Raw genomic sequence first — 16828 nt, 5'->3', positions numbered from 1 at the left:
CTAAATCCCAGAAGCTCAGAATGTGATTGTATTTGGAGATGGAATTGTCTTGATTGTCCCAAATTGTCTTTAAAGAGACAAGTTAAATGAGGCCATTTGGGTGAAGCCTAATCCCATATGACTGGTCACCTTATAAGAAAAGATTAGGATGCAAATACGCACAGAGGGAAGACCACAGGAAGACACAGGGAGAAGGTGGCATCCACAAGCCAAGGAGAGAGGCGTCAGGAGAAACCCACCTGCTAAACTGTAAGATAGCAAGTGTCTGTTGTTGAAGTCTCCCGGTCTGTGGCACTTTGTTATGGCTGCCTGAGCAGACTTGAACACACTTCCTTACTCAGCTCAGATTCCAGCATGACCGTTCCCTGCCACACCTTCACCATCCCCACCAGTTTCACTCACCAACTCTGGCTTAACCTGAGGAGCTGAGCACTGGTGGGGAAGATCACATAACAATGTTAATTAGCCTCTCCTAAAATGTATCACTTTGAACCTTCATATATGAGCTCAACATAGTCCATAAATCTTACCAAGTTTTTCAAGTTTTCTTTCCCACTTTCCAAGAGGCTATTTCACACATTCGATTTTGTCTTCAGAATCCAACTCCCTGCCTCTTATCTCAAGGTAGTGATCTGAGACCAGGAGGTACCAGTTGGGAGCCTCTGCATGCTCCTACCTCTGCAGCCTCAGGCCAAGCTTTCCATTTCACCCTGTACCAACCAAAGGCCTCTATTTTCTGAGTTCCATCTCCTTTTGCCTTTGCAAGAATTCCACCCATCCATTTATGTCCTATCTCTTCATCAATTTCTTTTACTAAATTCCTTCCATACATTTGTCTCTCCTCCTAAAAACACCTCCCTTGACCCTCATCCTCTTTCAGCAACTCGCTCATTTTTCTGCTCCTTTTAGAATCAAAATGTCTGGAAAAAGTCAACCATACTCCCTGGTTCAACTCATTGACTGCCTCATCGACAATTTCTTTCTGCTGTTGGACCACTTCTGTTAGTGTGTAACCATTTGTTCTCCTGCTACTCCAGTCCGACCCTCAGTAAGCCCAGTGACAACTTCAGGGTTGCCAAGCCGGGTCTTCTGTATCCTGTTCCTCCTCGAGCTCTCCAGAGCATTCCACATGGCTGGCCGCTCCCTCTGTCTTGAATCTCTGACTCTTCTGACTTTCCTTTACTTCACGGGCTGCTCTTTCTCAATCCCCTTTGCATCTTTCTATACCTGACCTCCAGGCCCCCTCTTCTTCTCTTTCTAGATTATCTCACCCAGGTCCATGACTTTAAGGATCATTTATGTGCTGATGGCTCTCAAATTTATAGCTCTGTACTGACCTCTCCCTTGGGTTCCAAACACATATATCAAGCTTGATGTCTCCACCCAGATGACTCAAGCACCTCGAACCCAACATGTGAGGCAATGATTTCTCCATCCTGTACCCACTCCCCGACCCTGTTTCCCATCTTACCAAACGGCACTAACATCCACTCATGGCTTGGATAAAAAGCCCAGGAATTGTTCTCGCTTCCAATGGCCTTGACCCCACTGGTCTCTCCAGCTTCACTCTCAGCCCTGGCCCAAGCTGCCATACTCTTTCACTGGGAAAACGAAATCATTTTGTAAATGGTCTCTCTGTTACTGTTCCATAAGCAGGACTGCTCTGGGGAGGGGGGATCTGTGAAGAATCGGTTTCCTGTTGTGTAGATGACACAGTTGACGCTAACTGGATTAATCAGATTACCCAAGGGGAGGCGCGTGTGTCCCCTCCTTTCTGTCGCATTTCCCTCAGAAACAGCACTTCCATTCAGAAAGCCAGATCAAGTGCCATTAACAAATCAATTCTGATCCGCAGTCCAAGCGCTCAGACCTCGGGGCAATCCGGCCAGCCCTGAAGGGCGTGTCTTGGGCCTGGCCTGCTAATAAAGTGGAAACTATGCTGGAGGCAGAGGCGATTATTTTCATGCCTGTCTCTGTCCCTGGAGGGGAGAAGAGTGGGATTTGATTACACCACGGTCTCCTGAGGGAATTAACTCACTTCGGAATGCTAAGTTATTAATTCTCCAGCACGAGGTTAGGGCCGGGAGGGCAGTCAGCTCTCACACCCCTCTTTGGCTCCTGCAGCCCCCTATTTAGGACAGCATTCAGGAGGTGCCCAATAATTGGATGAGAGAATAATTAATTGGTAAGTGGGGGAATAAGACTGGGGCCTGGCATTTTTAATCACCCCTCACTCTTTTATTTAATAAATGTAACTGGGCCCCAACTGTGTTTCTCAGAAATTAAACCAAACAGACAAGGCCCCTGTCCTTCTGACCTTATAGGCAAGGGGTGGAAGGTGGGGGAAAAGGCAAATAATCAGCATCTGTCAAACAAATGCAAAGTTGTCCTCAGAGAGTGAGCAACAGAGTCAGGATAAGAGAATGGGCCACAGTGACAGAGTGTGTGGGAAGGATGCCCAAGGAGGGCCTGAGGCTGGACACCTGGGCTGAGCGCTGCATGGGGCAAGGAGCCAGCTGGATCTGGGGGAAGACCCTTCTAGAGAGAGACCAGAAAATGCAAGTGGCTGTTGTCAGACAGCTAGGCCCAGTACATCCGGCTCAGGCCACCTTCACTGGGCGGCTGCTCTCCTCCTCACCCTGGGGGTAAGGTGGGTGTGTCCCTGCTGGGCAGCGGGCTTTGCCCAGGGTGGGTCTGCCTGCCTGGGTACCATCCTTCCCTCCAGCCTTTCTCACTCATGGCATGGGGCTTTGTTCCATTCCCACCTCTTCTAACAGAGCCTTTCACAATCCCACTCGGAAGGGCTCCCTCCCCTCTCTGAAGTCCTGGAGCACGTTTTTGACGCCTGTCTGAAGTGGGTCAGCACTGCATGCCCCTGGATGTGAGTCTCCTCCTCATGCCCTCTCTTCCTGTTCCCATCACGGGGCTGCTCCTGGGTAGAGGCCTCATCTCCTTTGTCTCCCATACTTCCTAGGCCGAGCCCAGGGCCCTCAGTAACAGATGTGGAGAGTCTGAATAGATTACCTGGCCCAGTAAAATTCTGAGGGGCAAATAAAGACTCACAGAAGTCTTGCTTCTCATTCCAGTATCTCTACCATGGGCAAGGAAGGAGGGCATTCCATCAGCTCCTGGAATAGGACCAGCTTTGGATTTGAAAAGTAGTTTCCAGAAGGGTGATGAAAAATTTTCAAGAATATTCCTGGCTTCCTTATGGGAATGCTTGGAGACTTTCATAAGAACAGTGCCACAAGATAAGGGGCAGCTTGAAGATAAAGAGTCCCAGGATGGAAAGATCAGGTGAAAGACACTTTCCCAGAGGCAGGCTCCATCCCACACCCCCATCTGAGGACTGCCCCAGCCACTCTGTGAGCGCCGCCCACCAGGAAAACACACCTGCTGACTTGCAGCCAGCCTTCCTCCTGCTAACTCCCCCGCCCCGCCCAGTATTCCCAGACACCCCTCGTTCCAGCACCAGTTAGTCCCACCAAGAAAGCCAGATACTGTCAGATGGAACATGAAGGCATAAAAGGTGCCTTCAGTGGCAAGGCACCGTGGCTGGCTGCAGGACATGCTGTGGGCCCTGAGCTCCCACACTATGGCTGATGGGGATGAGGCCCTGGCCCAACCCTGGAGGAGGAAAAGCCCTTGGGCACGAGCATGAGATGGGCATGGAGATGTGCTGGGCACTGCGGCTGACCTTTCGCGAGGACCGTCCTGGCCTCGGCCCACTCGCTCCTCCCGTCAGACGTCAGCAGGCCAATTGGAGGCAAGCGCTCGTCCTCGCTGGAAGCCATTTTGACTATCTTTCTCAACTGAGTGAACAGATCCCCCTCACTGAGACGGCGGAAATTAATGACAACATCCAAGACAAAGAACTGTGGGGTAAACAGGTCAAACATGTCACTTGTTGGGTGACCCGTGGCACCAGGCCTTCACTCAGCCTTCACAGTTGAGCTTGGGACAGGGATGCTCAGGCCCAAGGTTCCTAAGGTGTTTGGTGGTTCTAAGCAGTCTCAGTTTAGGGACCAAGCCAAGGCTGTTGACTGTGCTGCCCCCAATCAAAGAAGGCAACATTAAACTTAGCCGAAAGAAAATGTGCTTTTGTGGTTCACGGAATCCATTATGTTTATGGGGAATGGAGTATAAATTGGCACAGCTACTGTTGGAGGGCAGTGTCTATCAAAACTAAAAATGTGCATACCTATGACTAAGCAATTTTACTTATAAATGCATATTTTATCCTGAGGCTTAGAGAAACATACCCGTGTGTGCAGGAAAACATGAGGAATGTGCCTCTCGACCTTGTTTGCAACAGCAAAATGGTAGCAAGAGCCTCACTGTTCTCCAGAAGGGGAATGGCTAAGTGAAATGTGGTGTATATGTCTGAGGCATGTCTACACAGCCATTGAAAAGAGTGAATTAGCAATAGATAGAGCCACAGTGATGGGCCTTAAACATGCTGGCAAGTGGAGGAAAAAAGCAAGCCAGCAATCATATGCAGAGGAAGATTTAAATGGAACACCAACACACACCATGTGTGCACGTACACCTACACGTGTGCGTGTGTGTGCACCTTCACATGTGTACCTACATGGGCTTTGTATGTCAGCCCTGTGGTTCTGTCATTTTGTAGCTTTGAAGGCTAGAGCCTCAGGCTTTGTGAAGGGTCTATTCCTAGATCCAGGTCAAGATACCCTTTTCAGCTGACAGACATGAGTACCTTGTTTTCCCTTCCCCTCCACCTCCCTAGCAGTGTCTGTATGGCCTGGTCCAGTATAGGGGCCCAGAGCATGTCTGGAAGAGGTGGATATGGTAGCCTATGGGAACTGGGAAATATTTGTCTTGACTTTTGAATGAAGATGGGGAAACTTCCTTGGTCTATGGCCAGGGTGTCAGGTGGGCTACAAGAGCTCCTAGATGGCCTTCGAATCTAGGAACAGAGGTCAGAGCCGCCCTCAGATGTCAGGGCTCCACAGAGCTCCCAACTTACTGAAAACATGAGGTGAGCCCAAAATCACATTGTAGAGCAAGTACCACAGGGGTCCCTGGGATGGCTGCCAAACTTGGATTTTAGCAAAGCAAAAACAAAAACTGTTTGTCAGAGGAAATATTTATGTGAAGCTCAATATATGGAATATATAGTGCAGTGGGCCCAAGGAAGAGGTCAGGAGCCCTCATGCTCAGCCTGTCCCCCAGGAACCATGGGTCCTTGTTGGCTCTGTGGAACCCAGTCTGAGGACCCGAGCTGCAGGGGGTAGAGCTTGACCTTGGGGTACTGGCCAGACCTTCCCATTCTTGGACAGACCACTTAACTTGTCTGAGTCTCATGTCCTCAACTGTCACACGGAGATCCTAAGGCCCCCTCTGCAGGGTCACTGTGAGGATTAAGTGGGATGAATGCATGTTAAGTGCCGAGTCCACAGGCTGGTACATGAAAGGTCCTATTTGTCAGTCTGTAACACTGTCTGCCTGTGTGTGGTCTCCAGAAAGGCCAGGGCCTGGATGACTGCATGGAAAAGAATAGATGTGTAGGTGGAAGGTCTGGATTGTGACCCTCAGGACATCAGGGCTGAAGTGAGAGTCCAGTGAGGATATTCTCAAACTGACGGCTCTCATTCTTAGAAGCCAACTGGTGGAGAGACATGGGACTGACTGGAAGTGGGGACTACATTTTGGAGACATGGTGCCCCAGCTCCCTGTGTGACTCAGGGAAGAAGACTGAGCCCCCTCGGAGAAGGTAATGGATGTGAATGCATGGCCACTGCATGCTCTGTGCCTTCCCTCACCAAGACAAGGGACTTCTTACCTGATTGCAGCAGGCTACGATGACGTGCTCAGGCTCTGGCATAATGCTGCTGTTCTGGGCCACCAGCATGTCCTGGGTATGGCCAGGGAGCCGGTAGGAGGAGAAGAGCCCATAGTATTGCTTCATACAAAGGGGCTGCCCTGACAGCTGGCCTTTGGCATAGTCAGTGGGAATGGAGTGGCTGAAGAAGAGGAGCAGGAAGGGAGGCAGCCACAAGGGGATGGCAGGGGTTGAGGGGAGACAGAGAATGGGTTTTATTGTAACTCGATCAGGCAAAATGGGGCGCAGAACCCAGAATTGCATCACCATGGCAGATGCAGAGGTCAATTCTCTGCTGTTTAAAGTAGTGGAGGGCCCCATTTCCACAACCCATGGAGACCCTAAGAGTTTCCCCAAACCTCTGCCTCATGCATGGCATGTATAAACCCTGCCAGTTAGCCTTCTGTATCTTTGCTTATGCTGATCTTCTCTCAGCACGCGTTTGCCCCAACCCCAGAACTCAACTGTTCTATTCAGAAAACTCCTTCAAGAGCCTACTCCTTTATCATCTCTTTTAGAAGCCTCTTCTGAGGCCAATGCAGGAAGTTCTTTTTCCCTGTGGTCTCAGTATGCCTTTTGCCTGTCCTTCCTCTCTCCCTCCCTTTCTTCCCTCCATCCACCCATCCATCTATCCATCATACATCCATACATCCAAACATCTACCATACATCCACCACTAAACATCCATCCCTCCTTCCACCTACCACCCACTCATCCATCCACCATCCACCCATCTGTCCACCATCCATCCATTCTTCCATCCACCCATCTATCCACCAAGCATCCATCCATCCTTCCATCCACCATCCACCCATCCATCCACCATCCACTCATCTATCCACCATCCATCCATCTTTCCACTCACCCATCTTTCCAACCATCTATTCACCATCCATTCATCTTTCCGTTCATCCATCCATCCATCCATCCATCCATCCTTCCACTCTTTCAGCCAACAAATATTTGTGAAGCACATCCTCTGTATAGGCCAGGCACCATTCTGGGATATGGAGATACGGCAGCAAATAAGACTGCAGCTCTTGCTCTACGGGGGTGCAGCTCCTGGGATGTGTAGGTGGGGAGTAGACCACAAGCAGCAAACCAGTGAACAGAAGACTTTCAGGTAGTGAGACAGAGTGTTGGCAGGGGCAGGAGATGGTGACCAGGGGCAGTCTCACTGAGGCAGGTTGATTGAGCTGAGCCCTAAGGGTGAAATGTCCCACAGCACTGCAACTCAAAGTATGAATATTGCACTGAACTGCTGTGACTGACCCATGACTTGGTGTAATGCCTGAACCCAGAAATGTTTGCAGCAATGTGATGGGAGTTTTATGTCTGTTGAATCCTGTAATAAAATATTTGGTCTCATATTTCGTACCATTTTTCTAGTAATCAATTTTTTTGCTGTTTTACACAAATTTTACAAAATGAAAGAAAATATATTGGTTCTTCCCCAGGGGCAGCTTGAGAAGCACTGGTCAAAGGCAGAGAGAAGCCAGCAGGGCTGAGGCCCAATGAAGACAGGGCCAGAGAGGAGGGCAGGCAAGGTTTTGTGGGGCTCCAGTGGCAGTGGGGAGGAGCTATCACCTTATTCTTGGTGCAGTGAAAGCCCTCGGGAGGCTTCAGCACTCAGGGGCACGACTGGGTTTCCATTTTGTTGTTTTACTGACCCTGCTTATATGGGGAGAATGGACTGAAAGTTGTCACAGGAAGAACAAGGAAGGAGGCTGCGGCAGAGAAGGAAAGTGATGTCTCAAGTGAGGGCAGCAGGGAGGGAGGAGGGAGCTTGGGGACACGGTGGGGAGGGAGAATGTCCACATCTGAGCACCATGGGTCACGTGAGGATGCAAGGGAGAAAGCAGAACACGTACAGGTGACTTCTAGGTTCCCAGACTCACCAACAGGGCATGCGCTAGTGCACTTACAGAGATGGCTCAACAAGGTATGGGAGGAGTTGGGGAGCGGGGAGGGAGAGGCGAAGCTCTCCTGGCTCATTTGTAATGACTGAGAGACACCCCAGTGGGGATGGCTGAGGCTTGGATGAGCGAGTGTGGGACTCAGGGGACGGGACTCAGCTGTATTTTGTGTCTGTTTATGTGACTATCTTGCCCAATAGCCTAAGGACATTTTGAAGGGAGGATGAGGCCTTATTTCTCTTCATCTTCCCAGCATAACTACATTGCAAAGTGAATAAGTGAATTAATTAATTAATTAATTAAGGGTTCAAAACAGGCACTCAGGAAAATGTTCCAGTCTTAAGTCCTTTTCAGTCACTGGACATGGGAACCTCCATGTGGATATGCATGGGTATTCATGTTTGTGTGAGTGTGCACACAAACGTGTGAAAGTCTGGGATCAGAAGGAAAGTGAAGTCTTGTGGGGGCAGTCAGTGATGAATGGGCACCAAGTCCCCAGGCCCAGCGAGACAAAGCTATTTGAAAATAGGCAGGACAGTGAGCTGGAGGGGCGAGTTCTGGGAGGAAATGGAGCACTGTCCACGAAGAAGGGAGAGACCAAACACACACCCTAAGGAGACAGCAGTCCAGGGCCTAGTGGCCCATGGCATTTAGAGAGGAGTGAGCAGAGCACCCAAGAGCGTGTGGTGCAGAAATGCCCTGGACAGCCTGAGCTGCTCCACCCTGAGAGTCTGGGAGCCCTGCCTGCCCCTCTCCAGAGGGAGCAGCCCTACCCTGGAGGGGCTGTGGGTCTGAGCCTCGGTCCCAAGGCTCGGTAAAGACTGAGTTGAGCCAAGTTGAACAGAGAGTGAAGTTTGCCCCTTGTCCACTCCTTGCTCTGCCACCACCCAGCTGTGTGACCATGGATGAGTTACTTAACCTCTCTGAGTTGCAGCTTCCTCATCTGTGCAAGGGGTGCTTCTTTGGGCCTCTCTGTCTCCTTCCAGCTTCTAATGCCCTTATAGTCTATACCTTGAGAGACTTGGGTCCTCCAGATCCTCTTACTCTCCCTGCTGCTCTCAGACACCCTCCTGCTCTCCTAAGCTTGGCCAGGAGAGGGACTTTCCTCCTAAAATCAAAGAGAGCCTGCTGTGCTTTAGCAGCCCTCTCCATCTGTCAGAACAGCGTCGTGTCCACTGAACTTGGGGGGATTGAGGACACAGGGGCTCTGGCTGGAGACACCAATCCTCCAAGTGGCAAAGCAGGACTCCCATCACCTTACTCTAACAACTGTTTCCTCCCCGCCTTCCTATGTGTTCACCAGCTTCAAATGAATTCACTCCACCTGTGCACATATGTGTGGAGGGAGGGGGCATTTTTAAAAGATCAAGGAAGGATGGTGCTTGCCCCAGGAAAAGGAACAGTTAACAGTCAGGCCGGCTGGGCTAAAGGTTATCCTGATGGTGGGGGAGTAGGTGAGGGCAGGGACACCTGCTCCGTGCCAGGAGCCAGGAATGGGAATACAGAGTTGGAAAAAGACAAGGTCCCTGCAAGGGAGATGGACGCATAGGCAGACTGTGCTGGAACAGGGAACCACCCTCCCAGTCCTACCTGTCCAGCAGGGCCTTGTAGCTGAGTACACCAGAGATGAGGCTGGCTGCAAACCTGCAGGGAGAAGGGAGGCCTGAGCCTTTCCTCCCAGGGCCTGGCTTCCTCCCTCCCTCCCTCCCTCCTTCCATTCTGCCTCCCCTCCCTCCTTCCTTTTCTCTTCCATCTCCTTCCTCTTCCCTCCCTTCTCTCTCCCTCCTCCCCGCTGCCAAACTCTGTGATCCCCCATTGTATGGCGGCCTGTGTGCACTAATCAGAGGTGGCTCCTACACTAATCAGATGTGGTTCCTGCCCTCCAGCCCAGTGCCGTGAGCCCACCACAAGCCTTGGATTCAAAATGGTCCTTTGGTGAGAACTAGGGGTGGAGCAGCTCTTGGGGAGAGGATAGGAAGCTGGAATCACCTTGAAGAGGAGAGGGAGCGGAGAGGGAGATGGAAGCCAGGAGAGGCCACAGAGCAGGTCAGAAGGGGCGAAGGGTGAAGGGTGGAGTTCTTCCTTGGAAAGGCCAGCCCTGGGGCTGGATAGGGCAAGACTCCTGGTCTTGTGGAAAATGTTCTCCTGGGAAAAGCCAGTAATTTGGTCTCTTTCCCCCTACCCCCCAGTACTAAGGAAAAGGAAATTGAGTGCTTGGGGAAAGGCACTGGAGAAACGAGCAGCGGGAACTGTCATCCTGGGATGCTGGGCCTGGCTTAATTGCACCGGGACGAAAATACTCCTCCTCAGATGCAGTTGTGAGAACTGTTTACAGAAGTCATTCATCCATCCGCACCTTCCTGCTTCCCTGGGGAGACCCCAGCTACAGTGGGAGGGAAGGCTGGCCAGCTGGTAGGGTGGGATGGGGAGGTCTTCCTAGCGTGGCTAAGCCCTGCCCAGAGGTGAGGTGGGCCCTGCCGCTTGCTTTTGGGCCACTTTGGCCTGCCCTCTGCCCTCCCTCTAAACTGTCCCCACCATTTGTCCCACTCAGGTCTTAAGACCAGACTCTGAGAGACTCCAGAAGGGAAACCCTTTCTCCCTGCCCCCATCCTCCATCATCATCAGCGGCCAGAGGCCCTTCCAACGGCTCAGTGAGCTCTGAAATTACAGCAGATGGCACAGGCTCTGGCTGCTGGCAGGGAGGAATTGTTTCCAGCCTTCCGGGGCCTCAGTTTAGAGCTGCGGGCTCTGGAGGGAAGCAGAGGCCTCTCAGACAGCCTGGGGCAGTGTTTCCCAGGGACAAGTACTGGCGTGGTCCAGGGCCACACGCCTCCTCTCAGGGCCTCAGCCAGGTGGAGGCTGTGGGGATATTTGGACCCATGACCTCCATGAGTGCCCATTCCACTGCAAGATAAATATAGACTAAGGATGACCGTGTGATTGTCACTCGAGTGCAGCCACACCTAACCTTGCTCCCCACCTGATGGCCTGGATGTCCACTGTCTCAGGGCATTTGGCCACAGGAAGCTCAGCCGAGGCTCCAGCTTCAGCCTTTCTTTGCTGGCGCTGGGGTAAGGGCCCCTGCCTTGGGTGGGTCCCCAGGTTATGAGCTAGGAGCACCAAGGCCTCACCTCAGCTGGTCGTCGGTGCCAGGGAAGTGCTGCCGAGCAAAGATCACGGCAGGGCTGGAGTTGACGGGCAGGGCCAGGCGGTTGTTGAGATACATGTCATTCAGCCAGTACTCAGACACCTGCCAGGGAGGGCAGGAAAGGCTGTCACATCCCTCCAAACAGTCCTATCCTGACAGCCCCGAGAGAAAATCGGGACACTTCACCAGAGCATTAATTCATTCATTCCACAAATATATGCTAAGCCCCAGGTATGTGCCAGGAGCTTCCCAGTCCACCGGGCCTGCCCTTCACCTTTGCGCCCTCCTGTCTCCTTTCTTCTTTCCCAGTCCCCATCCTGGTGGCTTGGTTCTACATCACTGTCCTCTGCCTGTCCTTATAGGTGCCTCCTTCCTGCCTTTCACCCTCTCTTCTTTCCTGATGCGATCTCTGTCCCAATCTGTCCTCTATTCCTGTCCCCGATTTGTCCTCCTCTTTCTCTATCCATATTTATCCTTGTCCCTTCCTGTCCTCCAATCCATGCCACCTGCCTGTTCCCACCCCTATCCCGCATCCTTGTCCCTTGTCTCTCCTTCTGCCCTGTCTTTGTCCCCTACCTGCCTCTCACCGAAATCCCTCTGTCTCCAGGTCTGCCTCCCGCCCCTCTTCTATGGGTCCCTTGCCTGCCCCTCTTACCCAGTTGGCTGTCTTCTCCTGCCGCTCCAACAGTTTCTGCTGCAGGGTCTCACCGAGGCCACCAGGGGCCCCGAACCGCTGCACAATAGCCTGGCTCTTCCTGAACTGCTCCTCAGGCACCAGGTGTCGCATGCACTGCAGGTACGTGGCCAGGGTCTGCTGCAGGGGGGGCACGGGCAGTTTGGGCAGCCCCTGGAGAAGAGGGTTCATAGGCATTGTGCCTCTCGTATGTGCGCCCCATGCCTGTCCCCAGGTTGGTCCCTAGTATCTGTGTGTTTCTGCTCCTGTGTTGTTCTCTACCCTGGGGCCTGTCCATTTCTAGGGCTCAGCTCAGCAAAATTATGAATTTAGGAAGTTTCAGTTTGGCGTCCCTGATCTCACTGTGCTCTGTCCCCAGAAAGGGGTAAAGTAAAATATGGTGATATTGGCACCAGGCAGACCTGGGTTTGTACCCTGACCCTGCCACTGACCAGCTCTGCAAACTTGGGCAAGTCACCCTTCCTCTGTGCCTCAGTTTCTTCCTCTGTAGAATGGGAGTAGTAACCCCTATCTCTCATAGGATCGAACAGATAATAGATATGAAAGGGCTTTTAAGCCATAAAGGATGGATCTAAGATGAAATAGTCCTGTTATTGATATTGTTGACTACTGGTGACTCTTAATTTAGAGATTGCTCCCAGCTAGAGCTCCAGAATCTGATTGATCTCTGGACCTGAAGGGGGCACGCTTACGGAGAGATTTGGAAGGAAAAAAGATGGTTTTGGATGAGAGACAATTCAGTGCTGCCCTAATGACTAGAATCCTACAAGAGGTTTCCTCGGAAGATGATTCATGCCCTGAGCTTCTTATAAGTCCCTCCTACTTATAAAATCCAGGCAGGGGATTTTGTTTCATGTGGGTGTTAGGGGCAGTGGGGGGGATGCAGTGAATGTCCTTCCTCTCCAAATCTCTCCAAGCCTCTGCTCCTCATCCATAGGACATAAATAATAATTCCTACCTGAGAGGAACACAGAGAGAATTAAATGGGGGAAACAAGTGGGCTTGGATAGGCACATCTAAAATGTTAGGACCTTGCTGTCTTATACTTCCAGAGGAATTCCCAAGAGGAAACCCATACTCTTTGGGAGCCCCAAAGTGTGGCTAGAGCCTGGGAAGAACCCCCCCGACTCCGGCCTCCTATACGCATGCTGTGCCTCTCAGTTTACCAGCAGCTTTCACCACAGAAGGCTTCTGTGTGGCTTCAATTTTGTGACTTCCCATTTATTTATGAGGGAACTGAGTCCCAGAGAGTGGAGCAGCTAGTCCAAGGTAACATACAAATCTGATGGCAGACGAGGAGCTAAAATCAGTCTTCCATGTCCACTCTGCTTCTTTCTCCTGGGTCATTCTCTCCCTTCCCTTTCACTCCCTTTTCCATTCCTTTCCTCTTCTTGTCCCTCACTTGGCCAGTGACAATAGGAAGGCAGAACTTATAATAATATTGCTTAAATTGTACAATTTCTTCTCCTGTAAAATGGGGGTAGTAAGCTCTCCCTCTCATAGGATTAAAGACCTAATGCATGTGAAAGTGCTTTTAAGCCATGAAGGATGGATCTAAGATGAAATAGTCCTGTTATTGATATTGTTGGCTGCTAGTCACTCTTAATTTATAAACTGTTCTCAGCTGGGGCTTCAGAATCTAACTGATCTCCAGACCTGAGGAGCGGGAGGCAGACCTGGAGAGATTTGGAAGGATGAAAGATGGCTTTGGATGAGAGACATAATTCAGTGCTGCCCTAATGACCAGAATTCTGCAACATGGTTCCTGGGACACGCTGGTAGACAGTGAGGCACCTTCCTTCAGGGGCTTCTCCTCTGTGCAGTGATGAGTTTCCATGAGACAGTAAAGGTTCCTCCCCATAGGCTGCAGAGTGAAGGGGCCCCTTAAAAGCACCTCCTTCTCTGCCCCTGCTGCTGATGGATGAATGGCGGCCCTCTGCCTGTCTGATCCTGCCTCTAGGGTTCACTTCTCTGGTAGGGGTGGGGTGTCAATGCCAACTATGGGCTGCTTCTGCCCTGGGGAATGATGCGAGGACAGATCTGGGCAGCATCCCAGGCTGCCCTGCCCAACCGCAGCGAGCCAGGTCTGGGCCCCCAACCCAGCTGTTCTGGTTCTTCCATCTCTTGCGGTGGGGTGTGGTCTGTGTGATGGGTGGTGGGTGGGTGAGCACCTACAGAAAGCCCAGCCCAGTTAATGGCCTGGCCAAAAGGGCCCACAAGTCTGGCTAGAGCCTCTACCAGACACTGCCTGCCTTCTTCTAGCTCTGACAGTGCGCTGTGACTTAGCCTGGCTAACAGGGAATCAGCAGTGGGTAAAAAGGAATAAAGCAGGAAATCGCAGCTCAGTCATCTCAGCCCCCCCCCAGGGATCCTCCCCAGACTCTCCCAGACTTCTAGCCCTGTACTAAGAGGGTCTTTGGACCTGGGAGTCTCAGGTAATACTCCAAGACTCCGTATTTCCTGGGCAGTTCATGTGAGTCAGATCCTGGGCTGAACTCAGAGACGATGGAGAAACACAGCCTGCTCTTAAGGAAACCACAGCCCAATGGGGTGGGTGGAGAAGCATGCCAGTGGACCAGAGGTGACAATAGATGTTTGTCAGCTGCAGAGGTCAGGGCAATGGAGTGAGCAGCTTCTTGGGGAGAAGCCAGAAAATTCTGTTCAGGGTTTCAAATGAGGGCTTGGGGAAGGGGGAACAGTAAAGAAGGTGGCAAAAAGACAAGTGTGGGAAAGGGGAAGCACATGCAACAACCTGAAATCAGGTGGTTGCTCTGCCTCCCGAAGGCTGGCTGGGGTGGGAGGGAGGATGCCTGCCCAAGGAGGATGGCATTGTCTCAGGCCATTGGAGAACATGGTGCCTAAGGCTCCCAGGCTGAACTAGTGACAGCAGCTGGAGCTGGGACTTGCAGGGCTTGGAGTAGGAATTCAGCCCCACCCTAAGGCAAAATCACTGGGCTCAAAGCTATCAGAAGTGGAAGCTGGGATGAAGAGAGGCCCTGAAAGGAAAGATAGTGCCTAGCCTGGCCCAGGGATTTGGAAGTTTAGCTCTTAGCATTCCCTTGGCACCCTGAGGCCCATCTCAGCCCCTCCAGGCCCTTCTGGGATCCTCAGCAAGCTGGGGGCAGGGCTGTAGCCTGGGCCTCGTGCCAGTAGAGGGCAGGGCTGGGGCCAGGCAAATGCTGGGGGCCAGTCCTAGTCAGGACTGTTCTGGAAGCAAGGGCATGTGGGTGGGGAAAGCAGGGTTGAGATAGGACTCCAAAAGTCACTCACAGACTCCTCCTCACTGCTGGGAGTTTTTGCTGCCATCTTATGGGGGACCTTTTCCAGGATGGGCGTCTTGGTGAGTCCTGGTCCAGGGATGCAGAGTGTGGACCTGGGGACCAAGAAGTGAGAAGCATCAACACAGCAGCCACACAGACCTATCACAAACCCTCCACCTCCCACCAACAGACCCCTACCCCAGCTCCATGAGGAGGCCAGAGCCTGACAGCTGTATATAGGGGTCTCATTGTAGGCCTGGCCCCAGTCTCGAGTTCCAGCTGTATGTGCTGACCACAGTGTTCTCTCTGGGCCCTCATATGGGAGAGAGTGGTTCCTAAAGTGAGGGTCTGCTCTCATGGGGCTGTTGCCACCCAAGGCCAGCTGACCACCCCAGGGCAATCCAAATCCACCAGGGGTTGCTGGCGGAGTGCTAGTTTTGTTCCTGCCTGGAATCCAATAGATAAGTGCTTTGCTGATCAAGCTCTCTCTTTCCCACTAGCTTCTCAAGGGTAAGACCATACCTACTGTGCTCAAGGCTTCATCTCTGGGGCCTGGCCACATCTCTGGTATGGAGTAGGGTGAATTTCCTCAGTTGGTGGGCTGAGGGAAACGAATGCATGTGTGGGTGAATGGAGGCCTTTAAGGCCCTGTGCTCCAGGATGCATCTGGGCTAATTGGGAGCCTGGCCTGTGGCCAGGGCAGGGAGACTCTGGGCCTGCTGGAGGGACTGTGACCTAGGCAGTCTCCGGTCTGCAGGCTGCCAGTGTAGATGCCATGGGAGTGCCCAGGGAGGTATGCAGGGAGGCTGGGCAGCCAGGGCCCCTAGGGGTCACCGGCCTTAGTCTGGGGAGAGGCAGATTAATTTTGAAGGTACAGTAGAAGTGAGCCAGGCCAAGAGGGCAAAGACTGTTATTATTAGGCTGTGGGTCACAATTGCTATCCTCTGAGATCCCCCTGAACCTAAGCCTCCACAGGCACATACTGATGTTTTCCACCAGCCCACCCTCTATTCTCTCTCAAGTCTAAAGCTGATGTTTAGCTCATTTCCTCACCCCTCTCCCCACCCACCACCACCCCTACCCAGAGGCAAGCATGGCCCATGTATGGGCACATGGCAGGGTTGTTGCCAGGAACAGAGAGTCAAGAAAGATGGATGAACCAGGCCCAAAGATGGAGGAGCCTGGGGCTGCCTTGCAGTGCTGGGCAGAGAATGTGAAGCCCTTGCTGGCACAGTGCAGGGACACTCTGGACTGGCTGGTTCCCAGGCCTCCCAGTGCTGTGGGTTCGTAGGGACTGCCCCCAACTGCAAAGTGAAAGAGGTGGCATCCTAGTGAGGATTCACCAGAGCATGGCAGTCTTTTGAGGGGACAGCAAGGACAAGTTCAGGTTGGAAAAGGATCTGCAGACAATGCAGCCAATGCCTCCTTTTGCTCTGGCCCGGACCCTTCCACCTCCACATTCAGGAGACACTAGTCAGGCCTCAGGGACCTTGAGCTTGAAGAAGAGGGCAGAGCTGGGTGGGATGGTTTTCTGGTGGTCCCACCTGCCAGCTCCTCTTCCTGCATCACTACTGGGCGGATGCCTAGAGGGTGTATGTGTGAATATGCCTGTTTGTCTGTCTGTTTTGTGCCTCCCACCCATGATCCTGCCAGCCTGGCTTTCCAAGGGCTGCCTGCTCTGCCCGGAAGGTCCAACCCCAGTCTGGCCGGTCATCACAGGCTGTCATCCGCTACGTCCTGGCTCAGACTTGCCACCAGCCGCTGATCCTTCTTCCCCACCCCCTGCTCCCGGGAGAGGCGGTTGCGAACCAGCAATTCAGGCGAGTCGGGTCAGACCCGCGGACCCTCCGACTAGACACAGAAAGTGCTTAGCAGATGCTGGGCCAAGTGAAGTGAGAACATGCGCTTGGAGTCCCGAAGCCCTGATGGTCAAGCCTCCCCAAGCCCAGGCAAAGAAGCAGCACA

At 52.4% G+C, this 16828-nt stretch overlaps 1 protein-coding gene across 2 annotated transcripts in view; it reads right to left on the bottom strand.

The window, feature by feature from the left end:
• Positions 1 to 16828, bottom strand: part of CHAT (choline O-acetyltransferase) — a 57623-nt gene that overhangs the window by 35261 nt on the left and 5534 nt on the right. For both annotated transcript variants that reach the window (XM_011950368.1, XM_011950367.1), the window contains exons 2-7: positions 14874 to 14976; positions 11565 to 11756; positions 10893 to 11011; positions 9352 to 9405; positions 5807 to 5987; positions 3698 to 3875 (exon numbers count right to left, since the gene is read on the bottom strand). In XM_011950368.1, the coding sequence (XP_011805758.1) occupies positions 3698 to 3875; positions 5807 to 5987; positions 9352 to 9405; positions 10893 to 11011; positions 11565 to 11756; positions 14874 to 14909 (760 nt within the window). In that variant the 5' untranslated portion in view covers positions 14910 to 14976. The remainder of the gene's footprint in view (positions 1 to 3697; positions 3876 to 5806; positions 5988 to 9351; positions 9406 to 10892; positions 11012 to 11564; positions 11757 to 14873; positions 14977 to 16828) is intronic.

This window comes from Colobus angolensis, unplaced genomic scaffold (assembly GCF_000951035.1).
Source record: "Colobus angolensis palliatus isolate OR3802 unplaced genomic scaffold, Cang.pa_1.0 Scaffold306, whole genome shotgun sequence".
NCBI lineage: Eukaryota > Metazoa > Chordata > Mammalia > Primates > Cercopithecidae > Colobus > Colobus angolensis.
This window is presented reverse-complemented; position numbering and strand designations above follow the sequence as displayed.